Genomic DNA, 15618 nt, shown 5'->3' with positions numbered 1-15618 from the left:
TTTGTGCTGCCAAACAAAGGGATGGCAGCTCATTGTGAACATCACAGCCCTCTGGTGAAAGCAGTCCCCTGACAATCTCGGCTAAGGGCACCCTGAGCCAAGGAACAAGAAGGGTTGGTAACAAGGCTGGGCAATGCTGCCTGGGGGCTGGCGACGGTACAGAGAGGTGAGTCACACTGGGCTGTCCCTTCCTCTCTCTACAGATGGCAGCACCGCTGCTAGAAAGGGGAGCTTTGATGATGGGGCCCTGGAAACATGCTGATGGCCTGACCCTCGGGCCTCTGATTCCAGGATGGAAAATCTCCAGGGGCAACTTGTGTAGAAAAGGAAAGACCCTCCAAGCCTCCAAAATGTTCCCTCCTTTCTGCTGATGCTTGAAATTCCTTGCCCCGGGGGAACAGTAACCTTTACGCCGCAATTAGCACTAAGTTTTAAAATTGAGTTAATTCCAGGAGAGTGACATGGTAACTTAAATTCACCTCTTCTCCCAATCATTTCAGAGCAGGAAGCCTTCTTGTTTGCTAGAATGACCTCACGGCTGCTTCTGGGTTTAAGAATCCATGTAAAACAAAACAAAACAAAACAAAAAACCCAGTGGAAAGGAAGTCAAAGAAAAGAGCGACATTCAGTTGATTTATTTAATACGGTTTAGGTGGAGAAGGAACAGGAAGCAGAAGAGTGGTATGGGCAGAAGGAGAGAGGAGAGAGATTTGGGGAGAGAGGAGCAACTGCCTGGTTTGTTTAAAAAAAAAAAATGTCTGCGAGTCAGAAGATTTCCAAGAAGTTTTGTTGTGCATCAAAAGTAAACTCCTTCCAAACTCCTGCCACTTGTGACAACATGGATGAACTTGGAGGGCATTATGCTAAATGAAACAAACCAGACAGAAAAAGACAAATACTGCGTAGTATCACTTTTATGTGGAATCTGGGGGAAAAAAAAAAAACAGGATAGAGAGAAAGAAAGAAAGAAAAGGAAATAAAAGAAAAAGCTGAACTCAGAGAGATTAGAAAAGTGGCTGCCAGGGGCTGGGAGTGGGAGAAATAGGAAGAGTTGGTAAAGGACAACCTTTCAGCTATAAGGTGTTTAGTGTGAGGATCTAATGTATAACGTGGTGACTGTAGTAGATAACACTGTACTGAATCACTAAAATTTGCTAAGACAGTAGAACTTGAGTGTTCTCTCTCACACACAGACAAAAGGGAAATATGTGAGGTGATGAATGTGCTACTTAATTCAATGGTGGGATCCTTTTATAATGGATTTCAAGTCACATTGAACACTTTAAATATCTTTTTTTTAAAACATTTTATTTATTAATTTGAGAGAGAGAGCACGAGGGGGTGGGGAGGAGCAGAGGGAGAGGGAGAAGCAGACTCCCAGCTGAGCAGGGAGCCTGATGCGGGGCTCGATCCCAGGACCCTGGGATCATGACCCGAGCCGAAGGCAGATGCTTAACTGACTGAGCCACCCAGGGGCCCCGAACACTTTAAATATCTTACAATTTTGTCAGCTTTACCTCAGTAAAGCTGAAAAAATAAACTCCTTCCCTTGTGATACTTTTCTTTGCGAGACACAAGATTTGAATTACTTTTTTTCTTCATTCCATCTCTCTGAACCTGACTCTATTTCTTTAAAAGATTTTATTCATTTATTTGAGAGAGAGAGCACACAAGCAGGGAGGAGTGGCAGAGGGAGAAGCAGATTCCCCACCGAGCGGGGAGCCCGATGCAGGATGTGATCCCAGGACCCGGGATCATGACCTGAGCCGAAGGCAGCCGCTCAACTGACTGAGCCACCCAGTGCCCTGAACCTGACTCTATTTTGACACTGAATCTCTTGGGGCCCTACGAGTCTGTGAGTTGAATGACTTAAGTCTATGTTCATTCAACATGTATCACTGATGCCTGGCGACTGTACACCCAGGAGGAATGTGCTAGAGGGGGGCAGGCACTGCCTCTGGAGCCAGGCAGGCCTGGGTTCAAAGCTCAGCTCTGCCCCTTGCGAGCCGTGTGACCTTTCTTGAAGTGACAAAATAATAACATTTATTGTTTGTTTGTCAAACTCTCCACTATGATGACTCCCATTTTACTCACTGCCTCAGAGAAGCCAAGTAACTCAAAGAGGAACAAACAGCCAACAGTGCAGCCAGGACTCAACACTCAGATCTGTGTGACTCGAAAGACATCTTGTTCCCATCTACCATCATGACCTGAGCCAAAGGCAGACACTTAACTGACTGAGCCACCCAGGTGCCCTTTTCCTTTTCTCTTTTTTTTTTTTCAGTTCAATGGATTTTATTTAGAGGTGAAAGCTTGAGGCAGGGTGACCAAGCTGTTAGCTATTCTAATTACAAAAGAAACCTTAGAGACAAGGTGCCAGAAACCCAAGGTTATCCTTGAAGCATTTCAAGGGATTCAGTAGTGATTTTAAGTACACAACAATGGAGAAGACTCCATTAGATTTAGTTTAGCATACTAGAACCAGGGGATGTGAAGCTTGAGAAAATACAAAATTCCTTCCAGAGCCAGAGAAAAACAGACCACTGGGGAGCGGGTCGTGCTACCATGCGCATTTCCTGCACCTTTTCGATGTGCCAGGCTCTGCTCTAGAGCTGGGGATGCAGCAGTGAAGGAGATAGGCACCATCTTTGCCCTTTGGCGGTGATATTTGGGAGGTGGGGAAGAGAGATGTCCAAGGGGTATTGCTGGTGGCCAAGTACAAAGCAGGTCAAAGAGAGGCAGAGGGCGAATCATGGGTAGCCATCGGCACCTCGTTAAGGAGTTTGGATGGTGCCCGGTGGGCAAGGGCAGCCTTGGGACAGGGCTTGAGCGAAGGGCTCAAGCCTGGAGGCAGGGAGTCCAGTAAGAAGAGCCTTGCCTTTGGGGATCTGCCTCCTTCCAGAGCTTCCCTAGCCCTCTGAATGCATTTTTGAGATGATTATCTTCCCAGCTGCACTCACCAAGTTGGAAACCACTCTCAGAAGGCTGTGACTGGTAATTATGCTGCCTCAGAAAGACAGCTTTTGCCAAAATACGCATCTGAAAAGTGCAATGGAGTATTTAGAAAGAAAGAGGGGGAAAAGAGAAAAATAATAGTAATTTAATTAGGATAATCATCTGTAACCACAATCTAGATGACAAGGATTTTGGTAACAATTTTGAAAGGACACAGCCAGAATGAACAGGATTAAGCTTGAGAACCTACTCACTACGTAGCTCACTGTTAATGTTTAAGTAGTTGGTAATATCCAAAAATCTCTTCTGTAGCAGCCACGTAAGACAGAAATGCTGTGGGTTTTCTGTAGGAAGCATACATTTAAGAACTCCAAATGGGCCAATCTGATTTTGTATTTCTGAAATGCAGTAACTGGCTCTTAAATCCCCGGTTCCTGTCTGCGCAGCTTTCCCCAGATAAAAGCAGGTTTAAGCTTACTTTTTTCTCCTAAGAAGTCAAGTTCAAGCTTCCCCCTTTTGACAAGTTCCTGCAAGGTTCTGGGAGTAGGTGCAGTTGCTTTCGCTTTAAATCATATTACCATTTTGATATTTACAGGAGGAGTCGGCTTTTCCAATGGTGTTTGGACCACATCATCTATAAAGACAACAACCTGTTTGTGTGACCTGATCCCACCCTAAATGCACAGAATCCATTCTGAAACAGTTTTGCTTAGTTTAGCATACTAGAACCAGGGGATGTGAAGCTTGAGAAAAATCAAAATTCCGTCCAGGGATTTTCCTCTCGGGCAGTTTTTCTTCAGTGTAAAATAATAGCAAAACTGATTTTTCTCTAGCACTCCCATTCAAACTGGATGTACGAGAGGGTAGCCAGCCCTGTGGAAAAGTTCATGAGTCCCAGGTTCATACAGGGATCCCACAGATGCAGTACGGGGACTGGCTTACCCAGGCCCCCCACTATTGACCCACATGGTGTCATAGTTTCTGTTCAGGGAAAAAACCCAGTACCTGGTGGTTTGTGCATCACTGAGATGGCCACTTATCGAAACATCTTATTCCCTGCTCTCTCATATGCTCCTCAGAAATGACACCTGTCCTCACTGGAGTGGCTCACATTGGACACTGAGCTCTCTGCTCCTTTCAGTTCATCTTACCCAGTATCCGCTGATGCCCAACACGCACCAGACATGTCACCAGGCTCCGCTGACTCACAGAGGCATACTTTGCCCCGCAAGTCCTCACATCTAGTGGGAGAGTCAGAAACAGAAATCAATGCAGTCCTTCTAAATCGAGTCATCCTCATGGTCCAGTCTTAGAATGACATTATACTGAAGAAAACAACGGTCAACACTCGTAAGTTATTCAAAAGTAATCTAAAGCCTTTACTTGCTTTTCTTAGAAAAAAGCAAAGGGAGTTCCCAACAATTTATACTATTCCTAGATAAATACTGAATTAGTGATCTGGAAAACAAAATTATGGGCATAATGAAAATAAGATAAAAAGTTCAAAGACGGGGAAGATGACAGATTAAAGAGGCTGAGCCTGGAGGAAGGAAAATTGGTCAGGACTGCTACACTATCTGGAGGACCTCAACTCGAGCAATGGGATGGGCAACAGGATGTGTTGGAGAGATGGGGGGAAAAGAGGAAGAGATTCAGATAGAGATGTAGACAGCCCTGCAGAACCAGCTGCAGTCTAACTTTTCCACTTGGAAGTCCCTCAAGTCACTTTAGACTCAATATGTCCAAATTGAACTTATTACCTTCAATCTGGTTCTCCTTGACTCTCTCCTCTATATCAGTCATGCCACCCATTTTCTAGCCTCTGGCCTTAAAACATGTGAGTTATTTCCTTTCCCTTCTCCTTCATCCCCTATCATCAAGTCTGACACTAAGCCCTGTCACTTCTTCCTTTTACACATCTTCCCATAGAGCTCTTTGCCCTCCACCTATGCTCGCATTGGAAAGGTCCAATGCACCTCACTTCCAGATTATTGCAGTAGCACGCAGCTGGCCTCCTTGATTCCAGTCTCTCTCCACTGTTTGGAATGTCCACATCATGACAGGAAGATGAGTCTTCCCCAAACATGGCTTTCTTCCTCACTGCATCAGATCCAAACACCTCTGCCCGGCTTTCAAGTGTTCCATCGAATGGGCTCACTGTAACTATCTTGCCTTGGTTCTCATCACATACCTTATCCTCCAGGCAGGCTGGTGTCCTTTGTGCCCCATAAGTGCCAGACTCCTGCCAACTTTGGTGTTACTGCTCAGGATGACGCTCTACCTGCAGTGTTCTTCCTCACTCCTTCACCTTTCCAACCTGGTGAGGGCAACCCTGATCGGTGTTTGCTCCACAACCTAGGCATCTGTAGTCAATATCACTCAAGTAGGGCTCATTGATTCCTTGCTTGTTCCAAGTGCCCAGGTTTTCTCTCCCCAGCGAGGCTATTCATTTGTTCAGGAACAAAATCTATGACTTTGCCCAGATACTTTTACTAACCTGGGAGGAAGAAAGATCTCCAGGGAGCTTTAGCATTTTGGTTTTTGCTCTCATTTACCTATATTATTCTCAAATGGAGCATGGGAAATATAACAATAATTTGTGACCAATTCTTACAATTTGTTCTTTAATTCATTTTTAATTATTAAATGATATATTTTATTTAAACTGAAACTATAAAGCAAGTTCAAGTCTTATAACCTCCTGGCTCACATGAACATCACTACCTCTACAAACTGCAGTGAATAATTTTTTTTCATCAGAGATTTTCAAGGGTTCTAAAAATGAGCAGAAGGGAGTTTCTATTTATAAAGAGCCCCCTGCATGTCAGGCACTGAATTGGGTGCCTGGCTTTTAAAAAGCCTCATTACTATCCTGCAATAGGTGCAAAGACATTTTTTCCTTAAAATTTTTTTTTATTTTAAAATTATGCTTTTAAAAAGTACTTGGATATGAAGTTGAAGAAAAGCATTTTAAAGTCTAATGGAAATTAAAAGTACTTTAATTGCCACATTTTGACTTTACAAAGAAAATAATGAAACATTGTTTTAGAAAGTTGCCTACTGAAATGAAGATGTGAAATTTCACAAGCAGTTTTAGGAAAAATCTAAAACATGAATAAATTAAGATCTAGAAAAATATAAGTACTCATTACTGTCGAATACATCTTGGCATATCATCAAGCAAAAATCAAAGTGTTTATAAATTTCATGTACTGAAAGGTTTAGGAAGGGAAAAACACTCCAAATTATGGGGCTATAAAAAGCATAACTGGAGGAACATGCAGGTAATATTTCCTTTTCATCAAAGTTTCCTTAGAACTTTCTACACCTTCCTAGCTCCCAGCTCCCCACACCATGCATTCCAATTTGCTTAAAGATAAAATCATCAATCCTTTCTCATTTTAAAAGGGTATATTCTTGCGGCACCTGGGTGGTTCAGTCCACTGAGCTACTGATTCTTGATTTCAGCTCAGGTCATGATCTCAGGGTCCACAGATGGGATCCTCTGACCATGGAGCCCACTTAAGATTCTCTCTCTCCCCTCTCTCTCCCTCCCCTACGCACATACTCTCTCTCTCTCTGATAAATAAATAAAATCTTAAAGAAATAAAAGGACATATTCCTCCTTAGAGAGTCTCTTCCGGATCTCCCTAATGATCCCACAGTTTGACAGCCCCTAAGATTCTAAACCACGTGCAGCGGCCTTTTCCCCACCATTGGGCTCTTGTTCCCAGGAACCCCACCCCCCCACTCTCAGACCTGATGGTCTGGGTAGGAGCATGTGACCAAGGGCAAAGCCAATCACCATTCTGTATTCTCAGCGACCATGTGATTGGTTCAGGGGCATCACATGACCCCAGTAAGTGACACTCAGGCCGTCTGCAGGAGCTATTTTAAGAGTCTGGCTCTTTCCCAGTAGATTTGAGTCTAGGAACTGCACGGTGGGTCTGTGGCAGTGGTCTGACCTGTACAAGGGGAGACCCTTTCCGAGGATGAAACCCACACGGAAGAATGGGCTTGAGAGAAAGAGAGGGAGACACGGTTTACTGGCTCCATGGGAGCCTTGAACCCAGCCTCACCCCAAACCAATACAGTCTTTGCTTAGTGTTTTTGCGTAGTGTTTTGTTTTGGTGGATGTTGATATGTTTATTACTTGCTCCCAAAAGAGTCCTAACTGACCCAGAAAGTAAACCACAAGCTTTACCCTTCAACTGCACTCATACAAGTTCTGTAGCACCTGGGCATCGACTCACAAAAAAATCCTCTCATTTGAGCGTAAGCTGGAATCCAGACTGGAGTGCAGACACAGCAGGACAAACTGGTGGGGGCTAGCAGCATATCTGCATCAGGGCCTGAGGAGCCTCCTGAAAATAACTTGCCCTAAGGGAAGAGAAGCCAGGCCCAGCAGGCCTTACCCAGCAAGAAGAGCCAAGCCTCAAGGTCAGAGGAAGGAACAGTTTTAAAGACAATCAGTGCTTGTCCCTAAGACCTGTCTGCTGTCCACGACCTGACCCCAGGGAGAGGACATGGGCCATAAGCAAAAATTCAGAAAGCTGCTTTTCAAAAAATTATCTAAGATACAGGGTGCAAGCAACGCTACGTGGGGGCCCCTCTAAAATCACAGCATAACACAAAGTGGGGAGCAAGGTTTTCTTTCCTACTTTATAGCTCTGCTTATTCAGAATATCCTGGCTCTAGAGCAGGGTTTCTCCACCTCAGCACTACTGACTTTTGGGGACAGATGATTTTTTTGTCGTGGGGGACTGTCCTGAGCATCGTGGGGCGTTTGGCAGCACTCCTGATTGCTACCCACTAGATGCCAATAGCACCCACCCCCTGTGGTGACAACCCAGTCTCCACACTTTGTCCAGTGTCCCCTAGGGAGTGAAACGGCCTGGTTGAACACAACTGCTTTAGAGTATTAGTGGCGGGGGCACTAAGAGGGGACGAGTGCAGACTGGAAGTAGCAGTGATGCTCTGCCACAGAATTAATGTGCCTGGAAGACGGGCCAGGGCCTTGGGTGTGTGGGGGGGCGGGGAGGGGGGGAAGGGGGGAGGAACGGTGAGGTGGGAGGCAGTTTCCAAAGCAGAAAGTCAAGAGACAAAAAGCAAAGACAGAACCCCATGGGAGCGGACAGCTGCTGGCTGGTCTCACCCTGGGGACCCCGGAACTACTGTGACAAACTGCAACAGAGCTAGGGGCCTGAGAGAACAAATGGTGGCAAGAAACAGTGAGAGAGGCTCTTTGCTTTTCATAGGAACCCATTTGTCCCCAGAGGCCAGTGAGACCTGAGGATATACGGATTGAATTGGGACAAATCCCCTAACGTTGAACCCTATCAAATAGCTTAGCTCACCATTACCCACAATTCTTCTCTCTGTCACAAGTAAATTTCCCCCCGGCCACAGGGGAATACACTCCAGACTCCACTTCCGGGGCTGAGGCATTCGGGTATGTGTACCAGGAGACCAAGAAAGCAGGAAGGTGTCTTCTGGGCAAATTTATTCAAGAGTGTCCAGGACAGCAGGGAGATCAGTTTGGATGCAGAGGAGGCATTGAGGCAGATGCAAAATAATCCCTGTGGGCAACAGAAGGAGTTTGGTGAGGGGCGCCTGGGTGGGCTCAGTTCGTTAAGTGTCTGCCTTCGGCTCAGATTATGATCCCAGAGTCCTGGGATCAAGCCCCACATTGGGCTCCCTGCTCGGCGGGAAGCCTGCTTCTCCCTCTCCCACTCCCCCTGTTTGTGTTCCCTCTCTCGCTGTCTCTCTCTCTGTCAAATAAATAAATAAAATCTTTAAAAAAAAAAAAAAAGAAGGAGTTTGGTGATGAGAAACAAAGCCCTTTGGGATTTTCAGAAGGAACCAGATTCTTCTATTCACCACAGTTTTCTTGACCTCTTATGTCTGGGGCCGAGGTGTTACAGTGTAATGAGAATTGACTTCGCCACCAGACAGAACTGGGGTCCAATCCCTTCACCATCTCCTATTTGTTAAATAAGCTTAGGCAAGTCACTTCTCAAAGTCTCAATTTCCTCATCTAATAAAGTACCAAGAGCAGGTCTGACACTTAGTAGGTGCCTTACCACACACTAGCTGACCTTCCATAAAGGGAAACAGGAAGTGACTCCCAGACATTGGCTCCATGGACAGTGATCGTGGGTGCTGTTACTCAGCGGCCTCTGGGGCAGGCCCTAAGGACCACAGATGGATGAGGCTTGGCCCTCTGGGCTGAAGGGGCTTAACATCTCATTCTTCAATCCCATTCAACTAACATTTAAATTGTGCAAGTATAGAAATGGGTGTGTGGGCTCCAGTGAGGACTAATGCAAGACCCTGGCAATAAAAGAGGTCTCATACAAACAAAGAAATGGAAAGTGGGCCCGATTCCACAGGCATGTACCAAATGGAAAAGGAGGTGAGTTAGTGAAAGCAAGGTTCCCATGGTGGCCACTCCCACAGTGCTTTGTATTTCAAGTTCAAAGCCCTTAGCACATTTGTGACTCTCTTATTAATGACTTGGTTAATGTTTGTCTCCAGTGTAAGAGGATAAAGCCCTATGAGGGTAAGGACTGTGTCTGACTTTTCTCCATTATAACTCTTAGCACCAGCACTTAGAAGATAACTCCAAAATAGCATATATCTTGAATTCCAAACAACACATTTTTGTTTCTGAAATTATGGTATATTTTTAAATTGATGTGCATATTTAATCTGCTCAGCATTTTCCCCGTCTTAAAAGCTGTTATTAAATTGATCTCACAGGACTCCTGGGTGGCTCAGACAGTTAAGCATCTGCCTTTGGCTCAGGTCATGATCCCAAGGTCCTGGGATCGAGCCCCACATCAGGCTCCCTGCTCAGCGGGGAGTCTGCTTGTCCCTCTGCCTGCCGCTCCCCCTGCTTGTGTGCACTCTCTCTCTCTCTGACAAATAAATAAATAAAACTTAAAAAAAAAATGATCTTACAACCTGCAGAGTTCTCAGAATTGCAGAAAGGTGTTTTCTAGTCAATTGAACAACGCAGGCAGGGAGTGATGTTTAAACTGCCCATCTGCTCTCCTCCCTTTAGAGATGAGGGATGGGTTTCCATTACAGTTCTAGTGAACAAGAAAACTCAGGGATTGAGATGCCCCATCATTCAACCATTTCTAAGAAAGACACTGTTTGACCTAGGTGGATTTGGGAAGGGCAAAGAAACACAAATTTAAGACAGGTACACCTAATAAAACAGAGCTCTCGGTAAGCATATATGGTACCTAAGGTATTGCAAAACCTAACTATTCCCTGGAGGTAAGAGGTCTTCCATAGAAATGCAGCTGTCCTTCCAGAACAGAGCCCCGACAAGGGTAGGGTGCACATCTGGCTTTCGATGGACGGCACACCAGTCTCCATTCTCCCAGGCCACCTATGAGACACTAGTGTAGGCCAGCTGGGTGGGGAGACGCTGGCATAAAGTATAATGCTTTATTAGGGAAAAAGACAGCCTTCAACAGATGGTGTTGGTAAAACTGCACATTCACATGCTGAAGAATGAAACTGGACCCCTGTCTTACACCACTCACAAGAATTAACTCAAAATGGATTAAAGACTTCAGTGTAAGACCTGAGACCATGAAACTCCCGCAAGAAAACACAGGAGAGAATCTCCTTGACATGGGTCTTGGCAATGATTTTTTGGATTTGGCACCCAAAGCACAAGCAATAAAAGCAAAAATAAATAACTGAGACTACATCATACTAAAAGCCTTCTGCACAGCAAAGGAAAACATCAGTACAATGAAAACGCATACTGTGGAGTGGGAGAAAATATTTGCAGATCCTCTATCTGACAAGGGGCTAATATCCAAAATATATGAGGAATTCATACAATTCAATAGTAAAAAAACCCAAACAACCCAATTTAAAAAAATGGGCAAAGGACCTAAATAGACATTTTTCCAAAGAAGACATACAGATGGCCAACAGGTACATGAAAGGGTGATCAACATCACTCATCATCAGGGCAGTGCAAATCAAAACCACAATGAGATATCATTTTGCACCTTTTAGAATGGCTAATATCAGAAAGACAAGAGATAATAAGTGCTAACGAGGATGCAGAGAAAAGGGAACCCCCTGCACTGCTGGTGAGAATGCAAACTGGTGCAGCCACTGTGGAAAACAGTATGGAGGTTTCTCAAAAAATTAAAACTAGAACTACCATATGATCCAGCAATTCCACTTCTGGGTATGTATCTGAAGGAAAGGAAATTACTATCTTGAAGAGATATCTGCACCCCTTGTTCATTGCAGCATTATTTACAATGGCCAAGACAATGGAAATAACCTAAGTATCCATTGATAGATGAATGGATAAAGAAAATATGGTACATATATACTCAATGGAATATTAGCCACAAAAAGAAATCTTAGCGTTTTCAATAACATGGATGAATCCTGAGAGCATTATGTTAAATAAGTTAGAGAAAGACAAATACTGTATGATCTCATTTATATATGGAATCTAAAAAAACAACAAAACAAAACAAAACAAACAACAGAACTCCCAGAAACAAGGGGGTGGAGGTGAATGTGGTCAAACTTCCAGTTATAAGATGAGTAAGTTCTAGGGATCTAATGGACAGCTTGGTGACTATACCCACCAGTACTGTCTTGTATACTTGAAAGTTGCTAAGAGAGTAGATCATAAAAGTCCTCACCACACAGAAAAAGGTAACTATATGAGGGGATGGAGGTGTAAACTAATCTTACTATGGTAATCATTTTGCAATATATGCATATATCAAATCATAATGTTTCATACCTTAAACTTACACAATGGTGTATGTCAATTGTATCTCAATAAAGGGGGAAAAATGAATTACAATGTTTTATTAGTACCACTGAGGTCAAACCCTCAGGTTCAAAAGTACCTTTCAGATACACTGTAATTTTTTTTTTCACAAATGCATTAGAAAGTATAAGTATACTTACTATACTTAGTAGTTTACTTAGTGTATTAGTCTAATGGATGGTGTCTCCTAAAATTCAAATGCTGTAGTCCTAATCCCCAGGACCTCAGAATGTGACTTTATTTGGAGACCATTGCAGATGAAGTTAGTTAACTTAGTTAAGATGAGATCCTGGGGCGCCTGGGTGGCTCAGTCATTAAGCGTCTGCCTTCGGCTCAGGTCATGATCCAGGGTCCTGGGATGGAGCCCCGCATCGGGCTCCCCGCTCGGCGGGAAGCCTGCTTCTCCCTCTCCCACTCCCCCTGCTTGTGTTCCCTCTCTCGCTGTGTCTCTCTCTGTCAAATAAATAAATAAAATCTTAAAAAAAAGATGAGATCATTAGGGTGGGCCCTAATCCAAAACAACTGGTGTCCTTTATAAAAAAGGGACATTTGGACACAGATGCATGCACATAAGGAGAAACAACATGAAGGCAGAGATTGGGGTGATGCTGTTACAAACGAAAAAAACACTAAAAATTGCCAGCAGACCATCAGAGCTAGGAGAGAGGCACGGAGCAGGTTCTCCCTCCCAGCCCACAGAAGGAACCAACCCTGCCGACACCATGATCTCAGACGTCAGCCTCCAGAACGGGGAGGGAACAAATTCCTGTTGCTCTAAGGCCCCCAGGCTGTGGTACTTTGTTAAGGGGCCCTAGAAAATGAACACACTTAGTAACTAAAGAGAACAGACTAGCAGGAATCCAAGGTGGTGGCAGGGGACTGAGTCCTTTTGCAGTTCCTCCCTCTGATCCTCCCAGATCACACACCAGGGTGTCTCTGGCCACGGTTTCTTGGGGTCACATAACTTTGAGGCCTGAGGCACAGCCCCATGTGTGGCTCTCAAGCATGGATGCCTTTTTTTCTAGGAAAGAAGGAAGCTAATACAGGAACAGGAGAAGTATCGATAAACATTAGATCTTGATAAGTGAAGCAGATGTGTGAAAACTTTAGGATAACCACAGGAAGAGAAAGAGAAGGCTCATAGTGGTTAACGAGAAGGAACGAGAGAAGAGGCCAGCAGAGATTGAGTCAAATGTTCCATCCAGGCCTGGGAGTGGTGAAGCCACGGACAGGGACTATTCTACCCTCCCTCATGACACTGTGCACCCTCCCTTTACAGAGGGTTGAATAAAAACCTGAGGCCTCTTTATGACTCATTCTTATGCCTTGATCAGACTCCACAGGTACCCCTGCATCAGGCAAGTTATAAACCAACTGACTAAAAGACAGCTCTCTGCACTTTCGTCCAGATGGGTCTCCTGGGCCGGCGCCCTGACGACCCTGTTGTCAGCAGCCGAACAGCCAACAATTCCTCTCGGATGAGTCACTGCACCTGCTTGCCGCTCTCATCTATTTTAAGTTGATTCTTTTTCGCTTCAAGTTCAGAAGGTGACTTCTCACTGTGTTTTTGTCCCTCCGCCTCACCCCCCCACACACACACACACGTGTTCACATACATCTGGAAGCCTCTGGGCCCATTTGGGAGGGAGCTAAGGCTAACCCAAGGCAGCACGGACTAGAGGACATGCAGACAGAATTCCACAGTCGCCAGCTCTGGACTTTGGGCAAGTCACTAAACCTCTCAGAACCAGCATTTTCTCACTTGCAAACGAGGCACTGCATGTTGGGAGACTAAATGAGATCATCTGTAACGGGCCCAGGTTACTGTCCGACACCTAGTAGGCACTCGATAAATGGCGGACCTCTTCCTCTGCAGCTCTGTTTGACCACAGCTCTACCAGGGACATGGTGTGGTCTGCAGAATAATGCCCCCCCAACCCCCCCAAAAAAGTGCACTCTTAATCCCCAGACCCTGTGATATATTAAGTTACTTGGCAAAGGGGAATTAAGGTTGCTAAACTAATTAAGGCAGCTATTTTAAACTGACCTTTAAAATAGCCGAGCCTGGATTATCCAGGTGGGTCCAGTGTAATCACAAGAGTCCTTAAAAGTGGAAGAGGAAAGCAGAAGAACGAGAAGCAAAGGGTGATGGGACTATGAAAAAAACACACAGAGGTGCAGTATCACAGGCTTTGAAGATGGAGGAAAAGGCCATAAACCAAGAAATGCGGGCAGCCTCTAGAAGCTGGGAAGGGGAATGAACTCTCCCCTAGAGCATCCAGAGAGGAGCACAGCCCTGCTGACCCCTCAGGCCAGAGAGAGGAGGTCAGGCGTCTAAACTACAGAGCTGGAAGAGAACAAATCGTGTTCACCACATCTGTGGTGATTTGTTACAACAGTAACACGAAACGAATACACTGGCACCGTGGGAGTTTTCCCATCCTGCTTTGCAAACCTAGGTATTCCAATGACAACCCTGACTTCTGTGTCTGGGACCGATCTGGGTGATGAGATGCCTTCGCAGTGGGGCAATATAGCGTGGGGGCGGTGGGGCTGCACTGTTCGTCACCCCAACCTCTGCCGAAAAAGCACTGCTGGCAATCCTGTAGCTGCTGCGCGGAAGCCTACGTGTCCGCCTGTCACCAGGAAAGATGCCCGGACACACCTGGGCCACGGGGCTCGCCCAACGTATGGATCCCCAGCTAAGTGCCTCACCCCAAATCTTTGTGAGGAGGGATCAGGAGTTGGCCACAGAATGACACTGCAAAATCCAGCCAGTATATAAAGTATGGTTACATGGAGGGGCACCTGGATGGCTCAGTGGGTTAAGCATCTGCCTTCGGCCCAGGTCATGATCCCAGGGTCCTGGGATCGAGTCCCACATTGGGATCCCTGCTCAGCCAGGAGTCTGCTTCTCTCTCTCTCTCTGCCCCTCCCCCTGCTTGTGCTCTCTCGCTCTCTCTCAAATAAATAAAATCTTTTCTTTAAAAAAAAGTATGGTTACATGTATTCAGGTCTAGCAAACAGGGTTTATTTTATAATGTAGGTGTGGAGGTTCTCAGCTTCCCTTTGTTGCAAAGTCCCAGGTTAACCCATACCAAAGCGGGCCCTATCACCGGTCGGCGGCAGCCCAGGGCAATGTCTGAACAAGGTTCATCCTGGTCTGGTGGGCCAAGCCCCATAGCAATGGGACAAAGCAAGAGATAAATGTGACCTCTTCCAAGCAGCAGAGGAACCACCATTCCTAAAGGGTCTGACTTTTGGCTCTTCCAGGTACTCTGTGGACCTTTTGGCAAGTTGTTTATTCTCGCTAACCCTTAGTTTTCTCATCTATAAAATGAGTGTGTGATGGCTGTGAGACTCCAATGAAATAATCCATTCAGCGTGCGTGAATTGGCCCACAGAGAGTGCCAAGAAATGTTAGTATTTATATTAGCTATTATTAACCAAATTCTCATTTATTCTGTTATGGCTATTAGGTCCAAATCCATGGTAGCTGTGGCCCCTAGGTCCTGGGAAATCAATATAGACTAAGACAGATAGATGCCAGATAGACAGACATACAGCACAGGGGGAATTTTATTAGTTAGCAGCATGGAGTTACCACAAACCACTTACACGACTCCCTAGTCACAGCATGACCTGCCCAGGAAAATTTTGCAAAGGTTAATGATCTAAAATTACAACTTCCCACCAATCAATTCCTGCCTCTTCCACCCCCACAGCATAACCAACCCACCTCCATAAGACGAGGGGAGTGGCGGAGAGGGACCCTTCCAAGAGAGCCTAACTGCTGCATCCTCTATCCTAAGGAGAGGAAAACTCTCTCCCCC

General features: G+C 45.3%; 1 protein-coding gene across 3 annotated transcripts in view; it reads right to left on the bottom strand.

Moving 5' to 3' along the window:
• Positions 1–15618, bottom strand: part of BAALC (BAALC binder of MAP3K1 and KLF4) — a 76521-nt gene that overhangs the window by 26149 nt on the left and 34754 nt on the right. Inside the window, exon 2 of one of the 3 annotated variants that reach the window (XM_035011680.1) lies at positions 3793–4196. The exons of the other annotated variants lie outside the window; for them this stretch is intronic. Coding sequence (XP_034867571.1) covers positions 4093–4196 — 104 coding nt within the window. The 3' untranslated portion in view covers positions 3793–4092. Of the gene's footprint in view, positions 1–3792; positions 4197–15618 lie in introns of those variants that run through there. 3 annotated transcript variants of the gene reach the window in all.

This window comes from Mirounga leonina, unplaced genomic scaffold (assembly GCF_011800145.1).
Source record: "Mirounga leonina isolate KUSES-001 unplaced genomic scaffold, KU_Mleo_1.0 Mir_165, whole genome shotgun sequence".
Taxonomy (NCBI): Eukaryota; Metazoa; Chordata; class Mammalia; order Carnivora; family Phocidae; genus Mirounga; species Mirounga leonina.
The sequence above is the reverse complement of the archived record's forward strand: the minus strand, read 5'-3'. Positions and strand labels throughout refer to the sequence as shown.